Here is a 23,304-nt window from a genome sequence, read left to right on the forward strand (position 1 = left end):
TTTTATTTCATATTGAAAATGCACATTTATATGGGTACAGGATTGCCATAATAAAGACGAATCTATAGATTCTAATGCAATTCAGGAATAATGAACTCACTATATGAAAACTTAAAGCCAAAGGAAAGTGAAGGATCTAAAGCCGGAGAATGTAAAGCCAGTAAAGGATCATTTGTTAACTTTAGAAAGAGGTTTGGCTTAAAGAATGTCAAGACAACAGGAGAAGCAGCTTCTGACAACCAACAGGCAACAGATAAGTTCCCAGACACCACTAAGAACATCATTGATAAAGGGTATCTGCCTGAAAGGGTTTTTCATACAGACAAAAGTGCCCTATTTTGAAGGGAAAAAAAAAAAGGCCACAAAGGACATTTATTAGTAAGGAATAGAAGTGAGCAGAAGGATTTAAGGCAGGAAGGGACAGACTCACTCCACTATTTTGTGCAAATGCTACTGGGTTTATAATCAGGACTGCCCTTACCTATATAGCTCCTAACTTCCGAGCCTTGAAGGAGAAAGATAAACTACCAGCTGCTGGTCTTTTGGTTGTACAAGAAGGCCTGGGCAACAAGACCCGTTTTCTGGATTGGTTCCACTGATGTTTTGTCTCTGAAGTCAGAAGTACCTTGCTAGTAAGGGAGTGCCTTTTAAAGTTCTTTTGACATTAGACAATGCCTCTGGTGACTCAGAGCCCCATGAATTCAACACAAAAGGCATTGAAGTGGTCTACTTGCCTCCCAAAACCACATCTCTAATTCAGCCTCTAGATCAGAGAGTCATAAGGGGCTTTAAGGCTATTACACACAGTACTCTAAGGAAAGGATTGTTAATGCTGTGGAAGAGAACCCCGACAGAGGGACATCACGAAAGTCTGGAGGGATTACACCACTGAAGATGCCATCATTGTCACAGAAAAAGCCATCAAGCCTGAAATAAATTCCTGTCGGAGAAAACTGTCCTGATATTGTGCAGAACTTAACAGGATTTATGACAGCACCAATCAAGGAAATCACGAGTTTGTGGATATGGCAAAAATAGGTGATGGGTGAAGAATTTCAGGATATGGATCTTAGTGAAATTCAAGAGCTAATAAACACCACACCAGAGCAAGTAACAGAAGACGTCTTGATAGAGATGAGTGCTTCTGAACCGATACCAGATGATGAGGAAGAAGACGTAGAAGCAGTGCCAGGAACCAAAGTGACATAAGACAATCTGGCAGAGGGTTCTGATTACTAAAGAATACTTTTGACTCCTTTTATGATGTGGACCTTACTATGATATGGGCACTGAAACTAAAGCAAATGGTGGAAGAAAAATTGGTATTGTACAGACACATTTTTAGAGAAATGAAAAGCAACCAAGTCAGAAAGAAAGTACCGTGTGTTTCCACAAAGTTACACCAAGCATACCTGCCTTTCCTTCTACCTCCTTTACCTGTTCTGCCTCTGCTATCTCAGGGACAGCAAGACCAACATCCCCCACTTCCTTCCTCCTCCTCAGCTACTCAATGTGAAGACCACCCAGATGAAGACCTTTATGATGATCCACTTAATGAATAGTAAATATATTTTTCTCTTAAGATTTTCTTAACATTTTCCTTTATCTAGCTTACTTTAAGAATACAGGATATAATACATATAACATACAAAATGTGTGTCCATCAACTGTTTATGTTATTGGTAAGGCTTCTGGTCAATAGATAGCTATTAGTAGTTAAGTTTTTGGGGAGTCAAACGTTATACATGGATTTCTGACTGCATGGAGGAGTTGCCTCAACTCCCATGTTGTTCAAGGGTTAAATCTATGTCTTTTCAGGATATACATGCACATATAAACTCACTGTGTAAAAATAGGCTCTACTTGAGCCTCGGTTACATATCCTGCTAAAATTTAGTAATAAGCTCAAATGCATACAGTATAGGAACAAGGAAACAGTCCTTTCTTCTTCCTATTACATTCAAATTAAGATTTCTTTATCCTAATTAGGGAATAGGCTACAGATATGGGTATACCCAGACTTTGAAAACCTAATGAATCCAATCATTGGGTTTACACTTTCTCACCACTGCTTTCAGGTGAACAGATAGCAAAGTGCTTAAAGGTAGTCCAAAGACAAGAGGATGGCAAAAGGCCAGTAACCAAAGAGAAACAGTATATGGACTGGGTCCACACAGAAACCCCTGAATGCTCCAAGGTCAAAGAAATATGACAAAGCAAGGAGAGAGAAATATGAACATCTTCTTGCATGGTCAATTTTCCTTTGAAGGTAATGTTGGTAGACTTTCAAATTAAAATAAATGGAGAATTAAACTAATTAAAAGTAAAATGTAAAATTGAATGGGAATTTGAGGTAACAAATGGAAACGCCAAAGGCCATTTTCTGTTTGCTTTTACGAAGGGCCCCAGATTCCTGTAAGTTAGGTCTCCATTTTCCTCTATATTAAGGTTCCAGAAAGTGAGGACAATTTAAGAACACACAAATAGGTTCCCAAACATTGGTATTACATTAAAGGGGAAGAAACAGGGCAAAGACAGACCAGTGCAAATCATTAATGCAGTTTTGTATGCTGCCAATACAGTCTCAATAAAGCTGCCAAAGTGACTTTAATATAAAACACCTATCAGACTATGCCTCTTGCCAGTTATGTTCAAGGAACACAAAAAGAGAAGACTAGGTGGAATAGCCAGATAGTTATCAGGGAATCAAGATAGCTTAATAACACAAACATCAAAGGAAGAATATTTCTAGATGGAGATGGTGGGTCAACTACCATGCTGCAGACAAGTGAGAAGGGACTTAGGACAAGGACGTTGTAGATGCCTTGCTGAGACATCTCAGTGAAATGGAAGGAGCAGAAACAATATGCAATAGTTGAAGAGTAAGTAGGAGGAAGAAATTAAAGAAGGGAGGGTAGTAGATATGGCTTTCAGGAAGGGATTCTGTCATCTCTGTATCCGTCGCAGCTAGTACAAAGCCTGTCACATAGCAGCCACTCAACAAAGGACACTTAAAAATGAGTCACAGAAGTTTTAAACTTCCTTAAGTGAAACAACATAGCCTTTCCAACTCAATCTGTTTCAAGACTAAGGGACTGAAAGCCAAAAAAGGTAGGAGAAAGGAGAATGACTCACCTGATAACAAAGGCTTGATTTGCTTAATTCTGGCAGCCATTGCTGGTGTGATTTTAGATTTGCCCTTAGAGTCTGAAGCAGTAGGTTCATCTGTCTCCATGGGAGCCAATGTGTCACCATCTAGCCCAATGCCTTCTAATAAGCCCTGGGTAGAAGCATCCATACTTCCTGCTCCATCCTGTTCCCCATCTACAGATGTATAAGAGGGGAGCAATAGGACGATGTAGAGCCAACATTTACCTGGTTCCTTGAGAAGTACTGACAAAGATTACCTACGGTTTTTGTTACTCTTTCAATTCCCATGGCTTCCTAAATTTGAAAAACAAAAACACAACCCAAATATTGTACTGATATGCTCCTCTGGAGCTCTAAGTATCTAATGCTGACATCTTCAAATGACAGCATATGAATAGTATTAACCCAGGGCTACCTTGGAAGACTGTTGTAGGCACAGCCCAACCCAGGGGGTACCATTCACATGGACTACAGTGTGCACAGTACCCAATGCTGTCAATGTGGATGCCCTACTAGAACGTTATAGCTTGTTAAGTTCAAACTAGACATCACAGACTACCACTGGACAATTTTATTTCCTAGCATTTAAGAATTATGTATATGAATGTGACATGTGTCTTTTTCTTTGGTATATGCATGCTCTTAGATCTAAGAATGAGCTTTATGCAAACTTGTAAAACAAGTCACCAAGTTTTTCTCTTAACATTCCAGAAAAACTGTGGAGAAGCTGAGTCGTTTTTGTTAAATGTGTTAAATAAATTGCTAGAAAAAATATATGTTAGAGAGGCAGTTCTTTGACAGTGAATCTAATTTCATTCTCAGTTCTTAGTCAATTTATTCTTTCCCTGAGTTAAATTTGGTATGTTTTGACTAAATTTGAGATTCTCATTTTGTCAGGTTTCTTTATAGTTTATTAATGTTATCCCATCCCTCACAATAACCAGCTGTCATATGTAAGTCCTTGTTTGTTGGTTCTAAGCCTATGTCAGCTTTATTAGTTCCTTAGAAATTTCCCTTTCTAGTAATTCCTGTACAAGTTTTAAGCCTATCTGATATTCTTTTTTTTTTTTTTTTTGGAGACAGGGTCTCGCTCTGTCATCTAGGCTTGAGTGCAGGGGTATACTCATGGCTCACCATAGCCTCAACTTCCTGGGCTCAAGCAATCCTCCCACCTCAGCCTCCCTAGTAGCTGGGACTACAGGTATGTACCACCATGGCCGGCTAATTTTTGTATTTTTTTTTAGACATGGGGTTTCGTCATGTTGCCCAGGTGGGTCTCAAACTCCTGGGCTCAAACGATTCACCTGCCTCAGCCTCCCAAAGTGTTGGGATTAGAGACGTGAGCCACTGTGCCTGGCCTGATGCATTTTTATACACAGAATTATCTTCATTGCTTTCTTAATAGTTTATCCTTTATTTCCTCATTAATACTGAACACAGGAGAAAAAACATTCTTGAAAAGTTGCTTGTATTCATTTTAGGTTTGTAGCATTAGAGTCAGATAATTGTGTATGATTTCTACTTACAGAAATTTGGAATTTTTTTTTTTTTTTTTTTTTTTTCTGAGACGGTGTTTTGCTCTTGTTGCCCAGGCTGGAGTGCAATGGCGCAATTTCGGCTCACTGCAACCTCCACCTCCCAGGTTCAAGCGATTCTCCTGCCTCAGACTCCCGAGTAGCTGGGATTATAGGTATGTGCCACCACGCCTGGCTAATTTTTTGTATTTTCAGTAGAGACGGGGTTTCTCCATGTTCGTCAGGCTGGTCTGAACTCCCGACCTCAGGTGATCCGCCCGCCTCGGCCTCCCAAAGTGCTAGGATTACAGGCGTGAGCCACCAAGCCCGGCCAAAATTTGGAATTTTTATCGTGAGATAATATAAAAGCAATCTTCTTTATAAAACAGCACTGTTGATAGAAATATAACATGAAACACATATATAATTTAAATTTTCCAGTAGCCACATTAAAAAGTATTTAATACCCTCTGATACAGTAATTTCTAGGTATCAATTTTACATTTGCAGAAAAGTAGATACAAAAATGTTCATTTTTAAAAAATAGCATTATTAGAAACTTAACAGGGAATAGTTAATTCATGTACCTTTATATGGTACCTAACACTAAGTGAAGAAAGAGATCTACGAAATGTTTTTATCTAAGACACTGACAAATATATTCAGAGAAAAAAGATGGGCAGACACTTCCAAAATGTTTTTTTTTTGGTGGCAGAAATATGGATAATTCTTTCAACTACATTTTCTAAATTTTACCATTATGTATATATGTTTTTATGGAAGAAATGACTAAAAATTAGTGAGAGGATGAAAACTAGACTATGGATGATAGAACTAACTAAAACTTTTCATAATAAACCTATAAAGACATAGGAACAAAACTTAGAAGTAATGACTAACATTTTAGTTTCTTAGAGTTACCTGATCTTTTTCCGCCCTGGGTCGTACCTGCCTTCTCATCCTTTGGAACCAGTTTCTGCATATCTGCCTGGCCAAATTCACACCCAGATGGTAGGCTGCAAAAAGAGAAATACTGAGCAAAAGAAATATATATATATATATATATATTTATATATACACACACTGATAGTTCATCTCTTATATTGTAAATGGTCTCTAATTTGCTTGGCTGACACTATCCCTCCTATAGCAGGTAGGTTAAACTGAATGTAATAAAGCATCTATAATTCCTGAGGTAGCACCCCACAAGCTTTCCAATTCTTTTTTTCTTTTTTTTTTGGAGACCCAGTCTCACTCTTTCACCCGGGCTGGAGTGCAGTGGCATGATCTTGGGCTCACTGCAACCTCCACCTCCGAGGTTCAAGCGATTCTCCTGCCTCAGCCTCCCAAAATAGCTGGGATTACAGGTGCCCGCCATTACGCCCAGCTAATTTTTTGTATTTTTAGTAGAGACGGGATTTCACTATGTTGGCCAGGCTGGTCTCGAACACCTGACCTCTTGATTCACCTACCTTGGCCTCCCAAAATGCTGAGATTACAGGCGTGAGCCACCGTGTCAAGCCACAACTCAATTTTTTGTATCTGGCTAATAACAGGAACACATTTTAAACATCTACCATGCTGACAAAGCATTTGTCATCAAGTTCCTAGGCTGGGAAGAGGGAAGGACAAGGAGGCCTCTGAACTCTCTTCCATACCCTCCTATCCCTAACCAAAGCAATCCTCCAGGCTCACCGAACTTAGATAACAAAGTAGTAAGAGAGAGAGCCCATTCTCTTACCTGTTTGGGGTACACAGAGAGAGGAGGACAGTGCTTTCCCACACCAGGGAACAGTATAACTGGCTCAGCTTGCTCAAAACACTCAGACCCAATTGAGAGCCCCACTGGTTTACGGAGATGGAACGAATTTCACTCTGCAATCATAACAAGAATTTCACCTTTGGAATGTTCTCTGAACAATTATACTTAAAAAAAAAAAAAAAAAATCAACCTTCAATAGTTTTATAAGGATAAGGGATTTTTCTTCATTGCTATTCTCAGAGTTATCCACCTCATCAAAATGTCCACATTCAAGACGATAGTTCCACAAGGTATCCTCTTACAATATTTACAAACTATTTCCACAACATCCCTTCTCACTGTTTTTTATAAAGTGAAAGAAAGGCATCAGAGGCTCCTCTTTTTTGTTCTGAATCAAAGAAATGGTTTTACAGGTTCATTAACTACTTTCTAAATTATTTGGTAGGGGTATTGTTATTTCTATTCAATTTCTTTACTTCAGTAAATACCTAGATTTAATTCCTTGAATGTTTCATTTTCATTTTATTTCATTTAATAAAGAAAAGTCATAAAAATCAATCCCTAAGCTTTGTTAAGTAATTTAATTTTCTAAGTCCTTTATAATTGTGCTTTTTAAACCTCAGATTTGATCGATTCACAATTAACAGAGAACACACTCCTGCTCAATAGCATAAAACAGGGCTGTTGAACCCTGTTTTGTTTAATGTTGATACCATTAATCTTTAGAATCAATTATCTGAGGAATAAATGTAGTAAAACTGTGAGGACATACACAAAATGCCTTCTTTCTGGAACTATGGGTTATGGATTACAGGCCAAACGTTTGATATGTAGAAAATTTTTAGTAATTTGTTAATTACTATTGATTTAAATGTTCTTTGGTAAAATGTCCTACCTATGCCATCCCATCATCAGACCTATAAGGACTCGTGGAAAGATTACAAGGTACTAAGGCCAAATGAATACCCAATTGATGTTTGTCTGTAATAACATGTTTCACTCTCAAGAAAGTCCACTTCACATAATAAATTATAGTCACTCAACTTTTTGACAGTCAAAAAAATCTCATCCTAAATTGGACTGTTCTTTTAGCTGCTACCTCAGGCAGACCTCCTTTCAAGCACAGTAACCCTGCTAGGTGTATGCCCCAGATATTTCACTGCCTTTAAAATAATATGTTCACCCCTAAGGTTATTTTTACCTGTCCAACTCTGCAAGTATGAACAAACATCATGATGTAGGCATGGGCAGCAGTGAGTGCATGCAGCAGAGGTGTGGCCTGGGCTGAGAGGGTAGCATCAGCAACATTGCCTGCGCAAGCCAGTTCTCGCAACAACACTGAGCCCCCAGGGGATTCAATGGGGCGGTGTAAGGGCTCCAGGGAGGAGAGGATGGAGTCCAACTGAAGGAGACCCTCTTGAAGGACTTTGGGTTCATGTGACAGTGTCTGAAACAGGAAGAATAATTAAAGTGTTAATATACAATGAACTTCAAATTCATCATGTCTTTTAATAGTCACAATGGAAGTGACAATTAAATGGAAGTCTCCCAGATTTTAGATATGGCCATGGTCTCTCACCTGGTAAATGGTGGAACCCAAATATGAAGTCAGGTACAACATACCTTAACATCTCTTTCTAGAGCAACACACTACTTCCAAATTTGGTGAGCCAATAACACTTAAAAGTTTATGATGGTCAAACTGAATACTCTTACAGCAAGGATTCTACACTATAGGATTAATTCCAAATTTTGCTCAATAGGAAACAATGTTAGGCAAAGTTCCGACGCATGGAAGTGAATCACTATTACACTGTTCTTTTCTTCTTAAAACAAGAGAGATCATTCTGAGATAGGAATCAGGTAGGCAATTTGTTTTCATCAGACAACCCAAGGATTATACGACCCTTGTGATTTCCTCTCAAGTCTGGAGAAAAATCTGACAATAAAACAACATCACTTGCTATGCAAAGATAGGAGAAATCATGTGCCTTCCTATGGCTTTAAATAAATCTATCTATCCTTCCACAGCATCTTATAGAATATTTTCCCCTCTCTGTGATGAAGAGCACTTAATTCAATATTTCAAAAAGTAAAACAAAATAAACTAAATGAAGTCACGTCACAATTATGGATCTTTCCAAGTCTGTAAGCAAATGGATTTCTCATTCAGCAGGAATTACTTATCACTCTGCAGCCCAGCTAACAAAGGAGTTTCACAGATTTAATGCAATCACTATCAAAATTCCAATGCTGTTTTTTGTTTTGGTTTTGCAGAAATAGAAAAATCCCTTCTAAAATTTATATGAAATCTTAAGGGACTCCAAATAGCCAAAACAAGTTGGGGAAAAATTTTTGGAGGTCTCACTCTTTTATTTCTATTACAAAGTTACAGTGATCAAAACTGTGATACTGGCATAAAGACAGACATAAAGACCAATGGAATAGAACAGAGAGCCCAGAATTAAATCTTCACATATATATGGTCAAATGATTTTTGACAAAGGTACCAAGACCATGCAATAGGAAAGGACAGACTTTTACCATATAAAAAATCTAATCAAAATGGATTAAAGACTTGAACATAAGAGCTAAGTTATAAAACTCCTAGAAGAAGCCATAGTGGGAAAGCTGCAAAACATTGGATTTGGCAATGGTTTTATGGACATGACACCAAAAACACAGGTGTTTACACAGGCAACAAAAACAAAAAAAGAGACGCTGGACTTTATCAAGATTAAAAATGTTTGTGAATCAAAAGACAACCATGAAAAGGCAACTCACAGAACAGGAAAGATATATGCGAATCATATACCTGAGAAGAGATTAGTATCAGGTATTAATATGTGTATAAGAATACACAACTCTTACAACTCAACAAAACAAATAACACGATTAAAAAAGAACAATGAATTTGAATAGACATTTCTCCAAAGAAGATATATACATGGACAACAAGCACATGAAAAGATGTTCATTATCACTAAGCATTAGGCAAATGCCAGTGAAAAACAAAATGAGATACACTTCCTACCCACCAGAATGGCTATTATCAAAAAACAGAAAATAAGTATTGGCTAGGATGTGGGAAAATTAGAATTAAAAGTAGAGTCTCAAAGAGTTATATGTACATCCATGTTCACAGCATCATTATTCACAACAGCCAAAAGGTGAAAGCAACCCAAGTGTCAATCAACAGATGAATGGATAAACAAAATGTGGTATATACACACAATGGATTATTATTACGCCTTACAAGGGAAGGAAATTATGACACATGCTACATAATGGTTGAACCTTGAGGGCATTATGCTAAGTGAAAAAAGCCGGTCGCACACACAAAATATTTTATGATCCCACTTATATAAGGTACCTAGAGTAGTCAAATTTAGAGACAAAAAGTAGAATGGTAGTTGCCAAGGTCTGGGGAGACAGGAGGATGAGAAGTTCAATGGCAGAAATTCATTTTTGCAAGATGAAAAGAGTTCTGGAGATTGGCTGCACATCAATATGAATACACGTAACACTACTGAACTCTACACTTCAAAATGGTTAAGATGATACATTTCATGTTATGTGTAGTTTACCACCATGAAAAAATAAAGAAGTTTAATTTTTGGCAAAATATGAACAATGAACTACCACGTCAATTATGCTTAAAATACATGACTATCGGGCTTGAAAGGGGGGGGGGAATTAAATATCGGCAATGAACTACATGTCAATTATGCTTAAAATACATGACTATCAAGCTTGAAAGGGGAGGAAAATATATGGTTAAACATAACCATAAACATAAAATGTGTTTAAAAAGCACCTATAACAAAGAAGGGTGAGGTACTAATAAAACCCAACTAGAAAAGCTTTCTTGGAGATACACGTTTCCCTCCAATAAACTCTAATGATGTAGAACTACATACCCAACTGATCAACAAAGAAAAAATACTTTGACTTTTCAATGAGAAATAACATGGCACACTATATAATAGTCACAAAATTCACTTATACAACATAACACAAATTTATTCATTATTTTTTAGTTGAAGGGAGACCATAGTAAAAACATATATACAGAAGTATCGCAAAATTGATTTTCAAAAAGAAATGAAAACATTTGGCCAGATGCTTCTTACCAATATGGATTTGCAGACACCTGCAACAGCCTGACAGGCAGCAGATGTGGGAAAGTCAATGGGCAGATTGGGAAGACCCAAAATGGTAACCAAAGGCAACAGTCCTTTCTGATTCACAAATTCCTGGCAGTGGTCATCTGTTGTATTGTTGCTCAGAATAGATTCCACAAATTTCATCTAGGTAATAAAAATTTTTTAAAGAAGTTAGAGCCTGACAGGTGGAACTAAAAGGCCAGCCTGGAATAAGGATGGGGTAGCCTTCTAGTCATGATATCAGTGTTTTCTAGAGTATCAAAACCTCAGATAAACCAGATGTATGATACGGATTCTAAAACATCCAGGAAGTAAAGAATATCTATGATTTCTGCCCAATCTACATTTTCAAGCACACCAAGAGTCAGATAATTCGAGATAACAGAGAAGTTAAGTGACTTGCTCAGGGCCACATTAGGAATTAGTGGTACAATCATGTCTAATCTCTTAATTTGCTATTTAGTGCTCCTTGCCTGCCTCTCTCCTGCAGGCAAACATAATGGAAAATTTCCCCCAAATGTGCTTATAAATGCAAATGAAATGCATAATGCAAATGAAACGCTGAACTCTGGAACAGAGTTTGTTTCAAACAAAGAATTTTTTTAAGAGTAAAAAAGTAAAATGTGGGCAATAAACACACAGGCACAAGACAAACTATCTCTGGAAGTCTTGAAAGTGATTAGTAGGCTAAAACAAATGCTAAGAGGTCTCTCCCTTACTGGTAAACAATTCTGGGAAAATTCAAACTCTTCACTTTTTTGGTGAGATACTCAGGAAGTAATGGGAAAAAGGGGGGAAAATGTATGTTGGACACATTTGGAAAACATATTACAGGTTGTATATTTCATATTCGAAATGCTTGGGCACCATGAGTGTTTCAGACTTTTATTTTTGAATATTTGCATTATACAGTACAGGCTGAAAATGCTCCAGTGAGCATTTCCCTTCAGTGTTATGTTGGTACTCAAAAAGGTTCAAATTTTGGAGCATTTTGGATTTGGGATGATCAGCCTGTACTAGACTGGCAAAACAAAACCTGTTACAGATTCCTGTCTGGATTCTAATGGAGAATGGTAACAGTGAACAAAAAAATATGGAATAAAAAATAATGGGGATTGTGCTGGCTAATTTCTGGCAAACCAGTCTAGAACAAAAACAAAAGGGTGGCACATCTTTCCCCTCTTAATTGGATTCCAATTAAAATGAATACGGTAATTACTGGACTCTGATAATGCAACACATTTTCCAGAAAAGCACATATACATCTTTACTCAGTTTGCCCTGTGTTGAATCTTACCACATTAAGGATGTAATCCATGAGGGGAATAGGAATACGTTCCTCTGTACCAACAACCCTGTTAGGGGAGAAAAGAGTGAGTTACACAGAAATTCACGATACCAATATTAAGAGAACAGAGGAAGAGGCACTGTATAAAATTCTAGGCCTTTTTCTATTTATTTATTTGCTTATTTTTTTTGAGACAGGGTCTGGCTGTCACCCAGGCTGGAGTGCAGTGGCGCAATCATGGCTCACTGCAGCCTTTAGTTCCCAGGCTGAAGGGGTAGAGATGAGCCTTTAGACTCATATACCGCAGGAAAAAAACAGCTGAAATCAATCCTGAATCTACCTTTCCAAGCCTGACTAAGGTTGAAAGCATAAAGGGGAAAACCAAGCCTTTAAAAACTCAACATTTGTATACGTCACAAGAGAAGCTATCCTATCTTTGGCAAATTACTGTTGGAGAAATTTATCCATATGAAAACATTAAAAATAAGTTCAATTAAAAGACTCAACATTTGCTTGAAGAAAGAGGCTAGACAAAGAAACACTTAAACATCATAAGATGTTTTTGCATCATGTTTAAAGTTATGGAGAGTAGGAAATAGAATTTAATTTAGTTCAAAGATTCATACACCTGAGGCCTCCTTCCCTAACAATTGGTATTTGTAGCATGACAGTTCCTGAACTATCAAAAAACTGATCAGGTCTTTTGTCTTTTCAGTTGCTTCAATATTGCACGGCAGATGAGAAGGCTACAACATGCCATAGTTGCAGAAAAGGCAGCTCAATACAAAAAACTACACATATAGTATATTGTGATGAAACAAAATATACCTCTAAGATAAACCCCAGGAAGGAACAAATACTTTAGAAAATGGAGCATTTTGGACACAGGCCCTTGAAACAGATTTGGGCACAGGGTGCAAGAGAGTGGGATGGGGCAGAGACAGAGGGAGAGGTAGAGGAAGAAGACAAGAAAGTTGGCAAGAAGCTAGTAGTTCTCATCTTCGAGCAAGACAAAATGTAAACAAAGATTTGCCAGGCACAAGAACATTTGGCAGCAGAATATAGAACAGGAAAAGAGAGTGGAGAGGCATTATGAATGACTTCAGTAACAAAAATACCCAGAACCAGATTTGGGTAGGATGTTGTGAACCTCCTCAATGAAAAATGTGGGGAAGAACTTTGTAGAGTTCCTTATAGGTAGGGAGTACACCTATAAGGCAAGACTGAAATGATTCCATGAGAAGACCACAAACCTTTAAGTTCCTCCTCAGAACCACTGCAGCATTCCATGTTACTTATATCAATTACCTATAGATCCACCTCTATCGATAAGGAGTGCAGGTGCGGATCCCGCCCAGAGACACCCAACCCTTTGAAAAAGTCAGATATGATGGCAAAGAGCCTAAGTAGTAAAATCAAATGAGACCTGTATGCCCCCTTCATTTGCTACATGGAAACTGGGGAGAAGAACAGAGAGAAAGCAAACCAATAGTAGTTCTTAACATAATTTCAGGAATAAATTTGTTCAGTAACCACTTTTCTCCTTACCCTCATCTTTTGGCTCTCAGGCCCAAGAAGCCGTACAGGAATAATCAAAATGATCAACTCTTTCCAACAGGACTCAACTTACCAACTGATTTCAAGAAAAGTCCTTCTGAACTTCCTGTCTCTCTCCCTTTCCCCAAACATACACATATTCCCAAACTCTGGTCAATTTTCTGTATTTATGGTGGTGGAGCCCCAGCCCATGCCCCCATCAAAAGTAAAGGAGGATTTCAATTTACTATCATAGTATGATGTATATGGGGTTTTTTGGGGTGGGGGGATGGTCAGGTGCTTCCTCCAGCTTTTGAGGAGACAGCTGACTCTGACAAAGGAGCCCTCCCAGTGGGCCACATTTCAGGGAACAACTGCGTCTCTGCACTCATTGCCTTTAAATTCCAGACAACTGCTATTCAAGTTCTAAAGATCACAAAGACTTTATATAGTCCATTTCTTTCAAGCTGCTCATGAGTGGTGGTAAGCTAGGCACACTAATGGAATCAACCACAAAGTGAACCGTGATGCACCAACTACAAACCCTGGTTACTTACTGGCAAGTATATTCATCCCCAGCAATATCAGATTTTCTGAGATCAAACAATTCAGAAGGCAGAAGAAAGGGGGCAAAAGACAGGTATTTAGAACTACTTGCGGTGAGTGAGTCTGAATGTAGAAAGGCACCCCATGTATTTGGCGTAGACTATAGTGCCTAAGTTTCCTTACTCCAAATCTCCAGCACAAAACCATGTATTTCAAGAGTAAATACAAACACCATTTGCAAATACTAGCTGCTGATTTTGTAAAAAAAAAAAAAAAAAAGGAACAGGTACTGTCTAAGCCTGGAAAAAACTCAGAAACCCAAGTCCATCAACAGGAAAATGGATAATCACTATACAATTATCACATAACAGAACACTACTCAGCAATGAAAAGCAACAAGTCGGTGACAGATGCAATAACATGGGTGAACCTCCAAAACACATCGAACAAAGAAGGTAGATACAAGAAGGTATATACATCAGATATAATAAACACATAAGACTTTATATGATCATTTTATTTAAACATATTCTGGAATAGACATGATAATATGATGACAGAAGAAAGATGAGTAACAGCCTCAATTTTGGGCAGGGAAACTGGAAATGTAAAATCTGTATGGAAATCATACCTGAATTTAAACTGCTGATAAATTGGCCAGGTGCGGCAGTGCACACCTGTAATCCCAACACTTTGGGAGGCCGAAGTGGGTGGATCACATGAGGCCAGGAGTTTGAGGCCAACATGGCAAAACCCAATCTCTACTAAAAATACAAAAATTAGCATGGCATGGCGGCACGTGTCTGTAATCCCAGCTACTCAGGAGGCTAAGGACCGAGAATTGCTTGAACTCGGGAGGCGGAGGTTGCAGTGAGCTGAGCTCATGCCTCTGCACTCCAGCCTGGGTGATGTAGTGAGACTCTGTCTCAAAAAATAAATAAATAAAATAAAATAAAGATAAAAGTTAATCATTTTATGTGTAAGGCATTGGAAAACAGATGAGCGCATGGGGAACAGAAATTCGGAAGTTCCACTGAAGAACTTTGGATATGGAGGAAGGGATGGATAAGACTCATGGGGAGAAAGGTGACACATATTCCAAATCTTTCTAAGCCCTTTCACCATACTGTGAGAAAGTACGCAATTCCCCCATAACAACTGCCTGCAATAGAAGATAAAAAGAACTTTTGCTGTTAATATATTGTGGTTTTCAAAATGAAGCTGAGTTTAGACAGTCTGTTGCTTTTTCTTCCTTCCCTAATAATTTACTTAGTGACCCAATCTAGGCCTCTGAAGATGGCAGAAGTGAAAAAATGTATGTGTCAACATCTGTGAGACTCCTGGATTATGCAAGTGAGGCAGTGATGAGCATCCAGAATGTAGAAAACTACTGATACTAGGGTACAGTAACTACTAGAGTCCTCTGCATCTTAGAAGTTACATATAACTATCACTATGGTAGAATATTAATACTACTGGGTTTATATTTCTAATTTCTCTGCATTTTCATTCATGTCTCATTAGGCCTAGCTCTCTAAGCATTTAAGACTTCAGGAATCCTTAATTTAAGGCTCTTTATTCATTTCAATAAACAAACTTACTGACTACCTACTATATACAAAGTGAAAGGGATACACTGGTGAATGAGGCAATGTCTTGCTCTTGAGGAGCTTATAGGTGAGTGAGGAAAACCATTAACATGTATGAATAATTTTAACAAAACTGTTGGGAGAACACAAGATTGACTTCTCATTTGGAGGTAAAAAACCAACCAACCAACCAACCAACCTCCTTCAAGAATAAGACATTTGAACTGGCCTTACAGAAATCTGGTGGATGTAAAAGGAGGTGATGTGGGAATGGGGATGGCTGTGGATAGAACACAGTGATACATGATAGCCCAAGAAAGGAAAGGAGGGTAAACGAATGAGGGTAGTGTGCTGATTAACTGTGACAGCTTGAAATCTGGGCATATCAGATGTAAGGCATCTGGAAAATATTCAGGTAGGGAAGTCACATGCATATGAATATGTATGAGCTTGAATTAAAACCACCACCACCTACACCTTAAAATTTTCCCTATTTGTAGCCAGGAAAAGGAACCCCACTCCAGTAGGGTCACTGACATTCAAGGGTGTGACAAAGCCACTAAGACTTGTCTACAAAAAAAAATGTCGTGCTTTTTTCCAGGGTGTCCTCCTCTTCCAGAAAAAGAACATTTAAAAGAGAACAAAAGATACTGCCAGAATGAAAATAGGTTTGCCTTCTCAGACAGGGTAAGGTATCTGTTCAACAAAGCAATATACTTAGTAGTTAATGCCTCTCCTTAAACACTTGACACCCACAGGCTCATTACCATTTAGAGTTCCAAGAGGACATACCAGTTTCGGATTCTAGGCCTTTGCTCCTGTTGTCTACTCCACCTTAAATTTTAAGTCCCCCTTCCTTCCTTTCTCTCTTTCTCTCTTCTTTTCCCTCTCTGGCCCAGGCTGCAATCTACTCGGCTTGCTGCTGCCCGCGCCGCGGACTGCCTGGGACTGCCGGCGCGCACCACCGCTGCCTGCCTTTTCTCCTTTCGCTGCAGGCGCACGTTCGCCATCTTGGCCACGCTGGTCGCCAGCTCCTCACGCCTAGTGCTCTGCCCGCCTCAGCCTCCCGAGGTACTGGGACTACAGACGGAGTCTCGCTCACCCAGTGCTCGGTGTTGCCCAGGCTGGAGTGCGGTGGCGTGGTCTGGCCTCGCGGCAGCCTCCGCCCCCCAGCCGCCTGCCTTGGCCTACCCGGGTGCTGGGATTGCAGCCCCTGCCCGGCCGCCGCCCCATCTGGGAGGTGGGGAGCGCCTCTGCCCGGCCGCCCCGTCTGGGAAGTGAGGAGCGCCTCTGCCCGGCCGCCCCGTCTGGGAAGCGAGGAGCGCCTCTGCCCGGCCACCCACCGTCTGGGAAGTGAGGAGCGCCTCTGCCCGGCCACCCACCGTCTGGGAAGTGAGGAGCGCCTCTGCCCGGCCACCCACTGTCTGGGAAGTAAGGAGCGCCTCTGCCCGGCCACCAACCGTCTGGGAAGTGAGGAGCGCCTCTGCCCGGCCACCCATCGTCTGGGACGTGAGGAGCGCCTCTGCCCGGCCACCCATCGTCTGGGAAGTGAGGAGCGCCTCTGCCCGGCCACCCCGTCTGGGAAGTGAGGAGCGCCTCTGCCCGGCCGCCCCGTCTGGGAGGTGAGGAGCGCCTCTGCCCGGCCACCCATCGTCTGGGAGGTGAGGAGCGCCTCTGCCCAGCCACCCATCGTCTGGGAGGTGAGGAGCGCCTCTGCCCGGCCGCCCCGTCCGGGAGGAAGTGAGGAGCGCCTCTGCCCGGCCGCCCCGTCTGGGAGGTGAAGAGCGCCTCTGCCCGGCCACCCATCGTCTGGGAAGTGAGGAGCGCCTCTGCCCGGCCGCCCCGTCCGGGAAGAAGTGAGGAGCGCCTCTGCCCGGCCACCCATCGTCTGGGAGGTGAGGAGCGCCTCTGCCCGGCCACCCACCGTCTGGGAAGTGAGGAGCGCCTCTGCCCGGCCGCCCCGTCTGGGAAGTGAGGAGCGCCTCTGCCCGGCCGCCCCGTCTGGGAAGTGAGGAGTGCCTCTGCCCGGCCACCCATCGTCTGGGAAGTGAGCAGCGCCTCTGCCCGGCCACCCATCGTCTGGGAGGTGAGGAGCGCCTCTGCCCGGCCGCCCCGTCCGGGAGGAAGTGAGGAGCGCCTCTGCCCGGCCGCCCCGTCCGGGAGGAAGTGATGAGGAGCGCCTCTGCCCGGCCGCCCCGTCCAGGAAGAAGTGAGGAGCGCCTCTGCCCGGCTACCCATCGTCTGGGAGGTGAGGAGCGCCTCTGCCCGGCCACCCATCGTCTGGGAGGTGAGGATCGCCTCTGCCCGGCCACCCATCGTCTGGGAAGTGAGGAGCGCCTCTGCCCGGCTGCCCCGTCTGGGAAGTGAGGAGTGCCTCTGCCCGGCCACCCATCGTCTGGGAGGTGAGGAGCGCCTCTGCCCGGCCACCCATCGTCTGGGAGGTGAGGAGCGCCTCTGCCCAGCCACCCATCGTCTGGGAGGTGAGGAGCGCCTCTGCCCGGCCGCCCCGTCCGGGAGGAAGTGAGGAGCGCCTCTGCCCGGCCGCCCCGTCTGGGAGGTGAAGAGCGCCTCTGCCCGGCCACCCATCGTCTGGGAAGTGAGGAGCGCCTCTGCCCGGCCGCCCCATCCGGGAAGAAGTGAGGAGCGCCTCTGCCCGGCCACCCATCGTCTGGGAGGTGAGGAGCGCCTCTGCCCGGCCACCCACCGTCTGGGAAGTGAGGAGCGCCTCTGCCCGGCCGCCCCGTCTGGGAAGTGAGGAGCGCCTCTGCCCGGCCGCCCCGTCTGGGAAGTGAGGAGTGCCTCTGCCCGGCCACCCATCGTCTGGGAAGTGAGGAGCGCCTCTGCCCGGCCACCCATCGTCTGGGAAGTGAGGAGCGCCTCTGCCCGGCCACCTATCGTCTGGGAAGAAGTGAGGAGCGTCTCTGCCTGGCCGCCCCGTCTGGGAAGTGAGGAGCTCCTCTGCCCGGCCGCCCTGTGTCTGGGTAGAAGTGAGGAGCTCCTCTGCCTGGCCGCTCCGTCTGGGAGGTCTACCACGGAGGCCAGAAGCAATGTGGGGGCTGGACGTGGTGGCTCACACCTGTGGTCCCGGCACTCTGGGGGGGCGAGGCGGGTTGATCACTTCGGGCTAGGAGTTCGAGACCAGTCTGGCCAACTTGGCGAAACATGAAGAATACAACAGACAAACCAACCAACCAACTCAGTGACAACAAAACAGGTCTACCCTGGAGTCATACTCTAATTTTTTCTATTTTCTTCCCTTTCTGATCCTTTATCCCACTTTCTTTTTCTTCCTCTTCCTTCTCCCTCTTCTTTGTCAAATAGAGGATTGAGTTATTATCACTGATCCGTATAAAGTCCCTCTCTCATTTATTTTAACTCCCACCCCCCATTTCTATTCCCCGACTTCCCATGTGCAACCTTCCTAATATGTTTGATATGCATCTTTTTGTTTGTATGTATTTTTAGAAAATGTTTATTGTTTTTGTATGCAAAAATTAATAAAAATAAAAATTAAAAAAATAAAAAATAAAAAATTTTAAGTCCCAAGGTACCATTCAGGACCAGCTCAAATGCATTCATATCTGTGCCTAAAATGCTCAAGCTTTCTCAGAATGACTTACCTACACACTAAAAGAGCACTTATTATATGAGCGAGTGCATGACTGTCCAGAAAGATCAATCCCATTTTCAGCATGCAGGTCATTAAAAGTTACAGGTATAGAGTTACAGTTCATCCCTGGTATGTGAATACTGCTCAAAGAGCCTGGTGGACTACCCCCTACCAATCAGTAGCCTTTAAGCAAACTCCCTGCTTCCATCTAAGCAGTCAATTCTTGACTGTTTACAGTCATATAGTAAATTCCAAAGCCTTCTAATTAATCTGAAACGAACAGATAGTAACAAAATGAACAAAAATAAAAAAACAACAAGCAACAACAAATCCTCACACACCCCTTAAGGACTTCTTAGGAGACAGGCTTCAAAAGTACATTGTTTTTCACACGTGCCTGAAAAAAATCAAGCAGTCAATGATGTGGAATATCAAATCAACAAAGGGAAAATAAGGTCTCTGTGCAAAGTCCATTAACTTGATGGACCAAATTCTGATTCAATTTCATCAACAACTTTTAAGAATGAGCATTTCCTGGCCGGGTGCAGTAGCTCACGCCTGTAATCCTAACACTTTGGGAAGCCGAGGTGGGTAGATCACCTGACGTCGGGAGTTCGAGATCAGCCTGGTCAACAAGGTGAAACCCCATCTCTACTAAAAATATAAAAATTAGCCAAGTATGGTGGTAGGTGTCTGTAATCCCAGCTACTTGGGAGGCTGAGGCAGGAGAATTGCTTGAGCCCGGGAGGTGGAGGTTGCAATGAGCCACATCATTGCACTCCAGCCTGGGCAACAAGAGCAAAACTGTCTCTCAAAAAAATAAATCAATAAAAATTAAATATTAATTTTTTTTAAAAAAAGATCACTTCCTAAGGCAACCAATACAATTAAATACCAAAGCACAAATGACACACAAGGGTCAAAAAAGGAAAAACTAATACACTCTTAGAATCGGTTAGAACTTTAAAATGATCTAATACAACTCCCTTGCTGTTTATAGATGAAAGTGTTCACTAAGACTTAAAGAGGTGATAACATGCCCAAGATTACATGGCTAGAGGATCTGTTGTAAACACTTACTGCTGATTAGGCTCAGTTTCATTTTGCTGGGTAGAATTAAAGCTCTGCATGGCCTGTACTTCCTCTTCCTCCTCATCCTCACTAGAGGCTTCTTCTGCGGCATGATTAGACCTTGGGGGAGGAGCAGTGGCAGTGCCATCTGCCTTCTGGATTGATGGCTTCTGACAGATGTATTTGGGGTCCCTTCCAAGATTACAGATTTCTTCCAGTAACTGAAAGGCACAGGAAATAAGATTACTTATTAGTAATCATGGAATGGGGAGGAGGAGACAGCTAACATACTTAGAGCATTTTCTATGTGTTGTATATTTGCCCAAACACTTTGTATACAAGTTATATACATAATTCCCAGAATATGGTCATTAATTCCATTTTATAAACAAGGGAATAGAAGTGCTGCAAACTTAAATATTTGTTGAGGGTCACACGGCTGTATAAGTGACTGACGAACCTGACTCCCTGTCCCAATTCACCAAGCACCAGGAACTTATATACCAATTTCAACAAGAATTCTAAAACGAAACTGGCAGAGCTAATAAGGCGGGGTGGGGGGCAGCCACAGGGATCAACAGAGACTAGAAAGGGCAATATGCTTTACGAACTTAATCTAAGCCATGTCTGCTTGTCCATATAATATATAAAAGAAATCATTACATAGAGGTTTACATTAAATGGAAAAAATTTTTTAAGGAAAACAATTCTCAATCTAAAAACCTTTTTTTTTTTTTTTTTTTTTTGGAGACAGGGTCTTGCAGTGGCATGATCTCGGCTCACTATAACCTCCGCCTCCCGGGTTCAAGTGATTCTCCTGCCTCAGCCTCCAGAGTAGCTGGGACTACAGGCACACGCCACCACACCCGGCTAACTTTTGTATTTTTTGTAGAAACGGGGCTTCACCATGTTGTCCAGGCTGGTCTCAAACTCCTGGCATCAAGCAATCCACCAGCCTCAGCCTCCCAAAGTGCCAGGATTACAGGCGTGAGCCACTACACCCAGGCTAAAAAAATTTTAACAGGGACTTCTTTCTAAGATGAACTAAAATGACAACATCTTTTTATAAAGGACCAACCTAAGGACATGGAAACAATGAGGCAGACATAATGCTCTTATAGCTATAGCCCAAGAATCCTAATGATCTCTAATAGGCCAAATCTTCTAAAACCTTCCCCTTCTCTGCTCTCTCATGTTCATGGTCACATCCTTATCATTTTCTACCTTGATGATGGCAGTCGTTGCATCTGTTTTAAGGGTGGGCTGATGTCTCATGAGCTCATCGACAGCACTCCCCAGGTTGGATGCAGTATCCCCTTAAGGCAAAAAATGAACTGTTAGAATTAGAAAGACTGAAGACAATAGAGCTTGGGCTCTTTTCTTTACCAACATATAAGGTGGAAAGAAGAAATAGCCTGGTTATGATTTTCTTTCCTTTAAAGACTTTATGTCACCCAGACTGGAGTGCAGTGTCACGATCTCCTGGACTCAAGCGATCCTCCCACCTCAGCCCTCCAAATAGCTGGGACTACAGGTGTGCGCCTCCATGCCTGGAGAAATTTTATTTTATTTTATTTTTTTTAAGAGATGGGGTTTGGCCATGTTGCCCAGGCTGGTCTCAAACTCCTGAGCTCAAGTGATCTCCCAAAGTGCTAGGTGTGTGCCACTGTGCCAGGCCAGGCTGTTGTGATATTTTTTTCCTATTTTTTTTTTTGGTTGTGATTTTCTAATGCCACAACTTCTTTAATGAATTTACACCCAGCCCCTATCCCTCCCAATCACTGGGGAAAAGGAAGGAATCAGTTTAGTAAACTATCTTAAAGTAACTATGTGTGCTGCACTCTACTCTGGCAATCTTTGCTGTCAAGATCTAAACTAGTATTACAGAGTGAGAGAGAAGAAAGATGTACAAACCATTAACCCTCTGGCTGCTCCAGTTAAGAATGATAGTGTCTAAATGCTACAGTGGTGGCTGAAAAGTACAAAGTACATTTTTGAAAACTGTAATCTTTCTGGAGTCCTGCCTTTTTGCTAATAATCTCTCAATGATCTGGTCTCAAGTATACAGAGTAAAAAAAAAACTATCCATGTGTCGTTATCTTAGAGAGTTGGACATTAGAACACTAGATTACCAGATGAACACCTCAGTACTCCATATTTCTCATTGCTACAGACTAGATGGTGAACCTGGAAATCTACCTCTGCTTCTTAATACCTATTTTCTACCAGTACCATGAAAGTACAATGGTGAACTGTTGAAAAGCATGGAAATATTTTAAGCAAAGAAGCTGAAGTATTCCTTCCGAAGTATAATAGAACGTATGATGATAATTCCCATTAAACTTAGCACACCTAACCAGTAAAACGATGAGAGAGATCAAGGAAGAGTTTCCTTGCAAACTAAACCAATTTTCTACTATAAAATAAATCTTAACAACTTACCAAGGGGATCAGAACTTCTCCTCCTCCGCATGGCTGGGAGGTAATCTGGAGACAGAAGAACTTTGAAGAGGCGTTCAAAAGGCTGACACTGAACAAAAGACTGAAGACCTCGGGCATTCAAGCAGAGTGCACTGAATACATTTGGGAGGGAGCCAAGGACTTCACGGGTAGCAGGAACCTAGAGAGAAAACAAAGTGAGCTTGAATGCATCTAAAAGAGTGTAGATGATAGGAAAATCCGGCCATGGGTATCAAGCTGAGATAGAAGGAATTTTGACAACCAGGTCCCAATTAGATTCAACACTACACACAGAAGAGATAGGATTTTCACGCCCTAAGACATTCTTTACAGAGTAGCAGAAAAGACTTACATCTTTGATAAGCAGTGCATGCAGCATGACATCTGTCAATCCATTGTCCTGGAGTGAGGAGAGCAGTGATGGTTCTTGAAATACAAACACAGTCACCACTTCAGTAGCTAAAAAAAGATGAGAAAATATGGAAAACAGAGATTCCTCACAGAAATTGAAAACATCAAAAGCTTAAAAAAAAAATACATACTCAATGTCTAGCAATTTAAACCCTTGTGCTTACTATGAAATTAAAGATCCTAATACTGCTCCATCAGAGA

The 23,304-nt window shown here is 41.7% G+C and overlaps 1 protein-coding gene across 18 annotated transcripts in view; it reads right to left on the reverse strand.

Moving 5' to 3' along the window:
* HUWE1 (HECT, UBA and WWE domain containing E3 ubiquitin protein ligase 1) overlaps window positions 1-23,304 on the reverse strand; it is a 154,756-nt gene that overhangs the window by 61,685 nt on the left and 69,767 nt on the right. For 17 of the 18 annotated variants that reach the window (XR_008654901.2, XR_008654900.2, XM_063634803.1 and 14 more), the window contains 10 exons: window positions 23,045-23,151; window positions 22,675-22,852; window positions 21,457-21,548; window positions 20,242-20,453; window positions 11,890-11,947; window positions 10,560-10,736; window positions 7,628-7,873; window positions 6,406-6,539; window positions 5,586-5,680; window positions 3,136-3,324 (listed from right to left, as the gene is read on the reverse strand). Coding sequence is in view for 16 of the 18 variants with exons in the window: in XM_063634803.1 (XP_063490873.1) it covers window positions 3,136-3,324; window positions 5,586-5,680; window positions 6,406-6,539; window positions 7,628-7,873; window positions 10,560-10,736; window positions 11,890-11,947; window positions 20,242-20,453; window positions 21,457-21,548; window positions 22,675-22,852; window positions 23,045-23,151 (1,488 nt within the window). In the remaining 2 variants the exon portion in view is untranslated. The remainder of the gene's footprint in view (window positions 1-3,135; window positions 3,325-5,585; window positions 5,681-6,405; window positions 6,540-7,627; window positions 7,874-10,559; window positions 10,737-11,889; window positions 11,948-20,241; window positions 20,454-21,456; window positions 21,549-22,674; window positions 22,853-23,044; window positions 23,152-23,304) is intronic. The other variant, XM_055268964.2, reaches the window with a different exon arrangement.

The sequence above is a fragment of the Symphalangus syndactylus genome, chromosome X (genome assembly GCF_028878055.3).
Source record: "Symphalangus syndactylus isolate Jambi chromosome X, NHGRI_mSymSyn1-v2.1_pri, whole genome shotgun sequence".
NCBI classification, from domain to species: Eukaryota; Metazoa; Chordata; class Mammalia; order Primates; family Hylobatidae; genus Symphalangus; species Symphalangus syndactylus.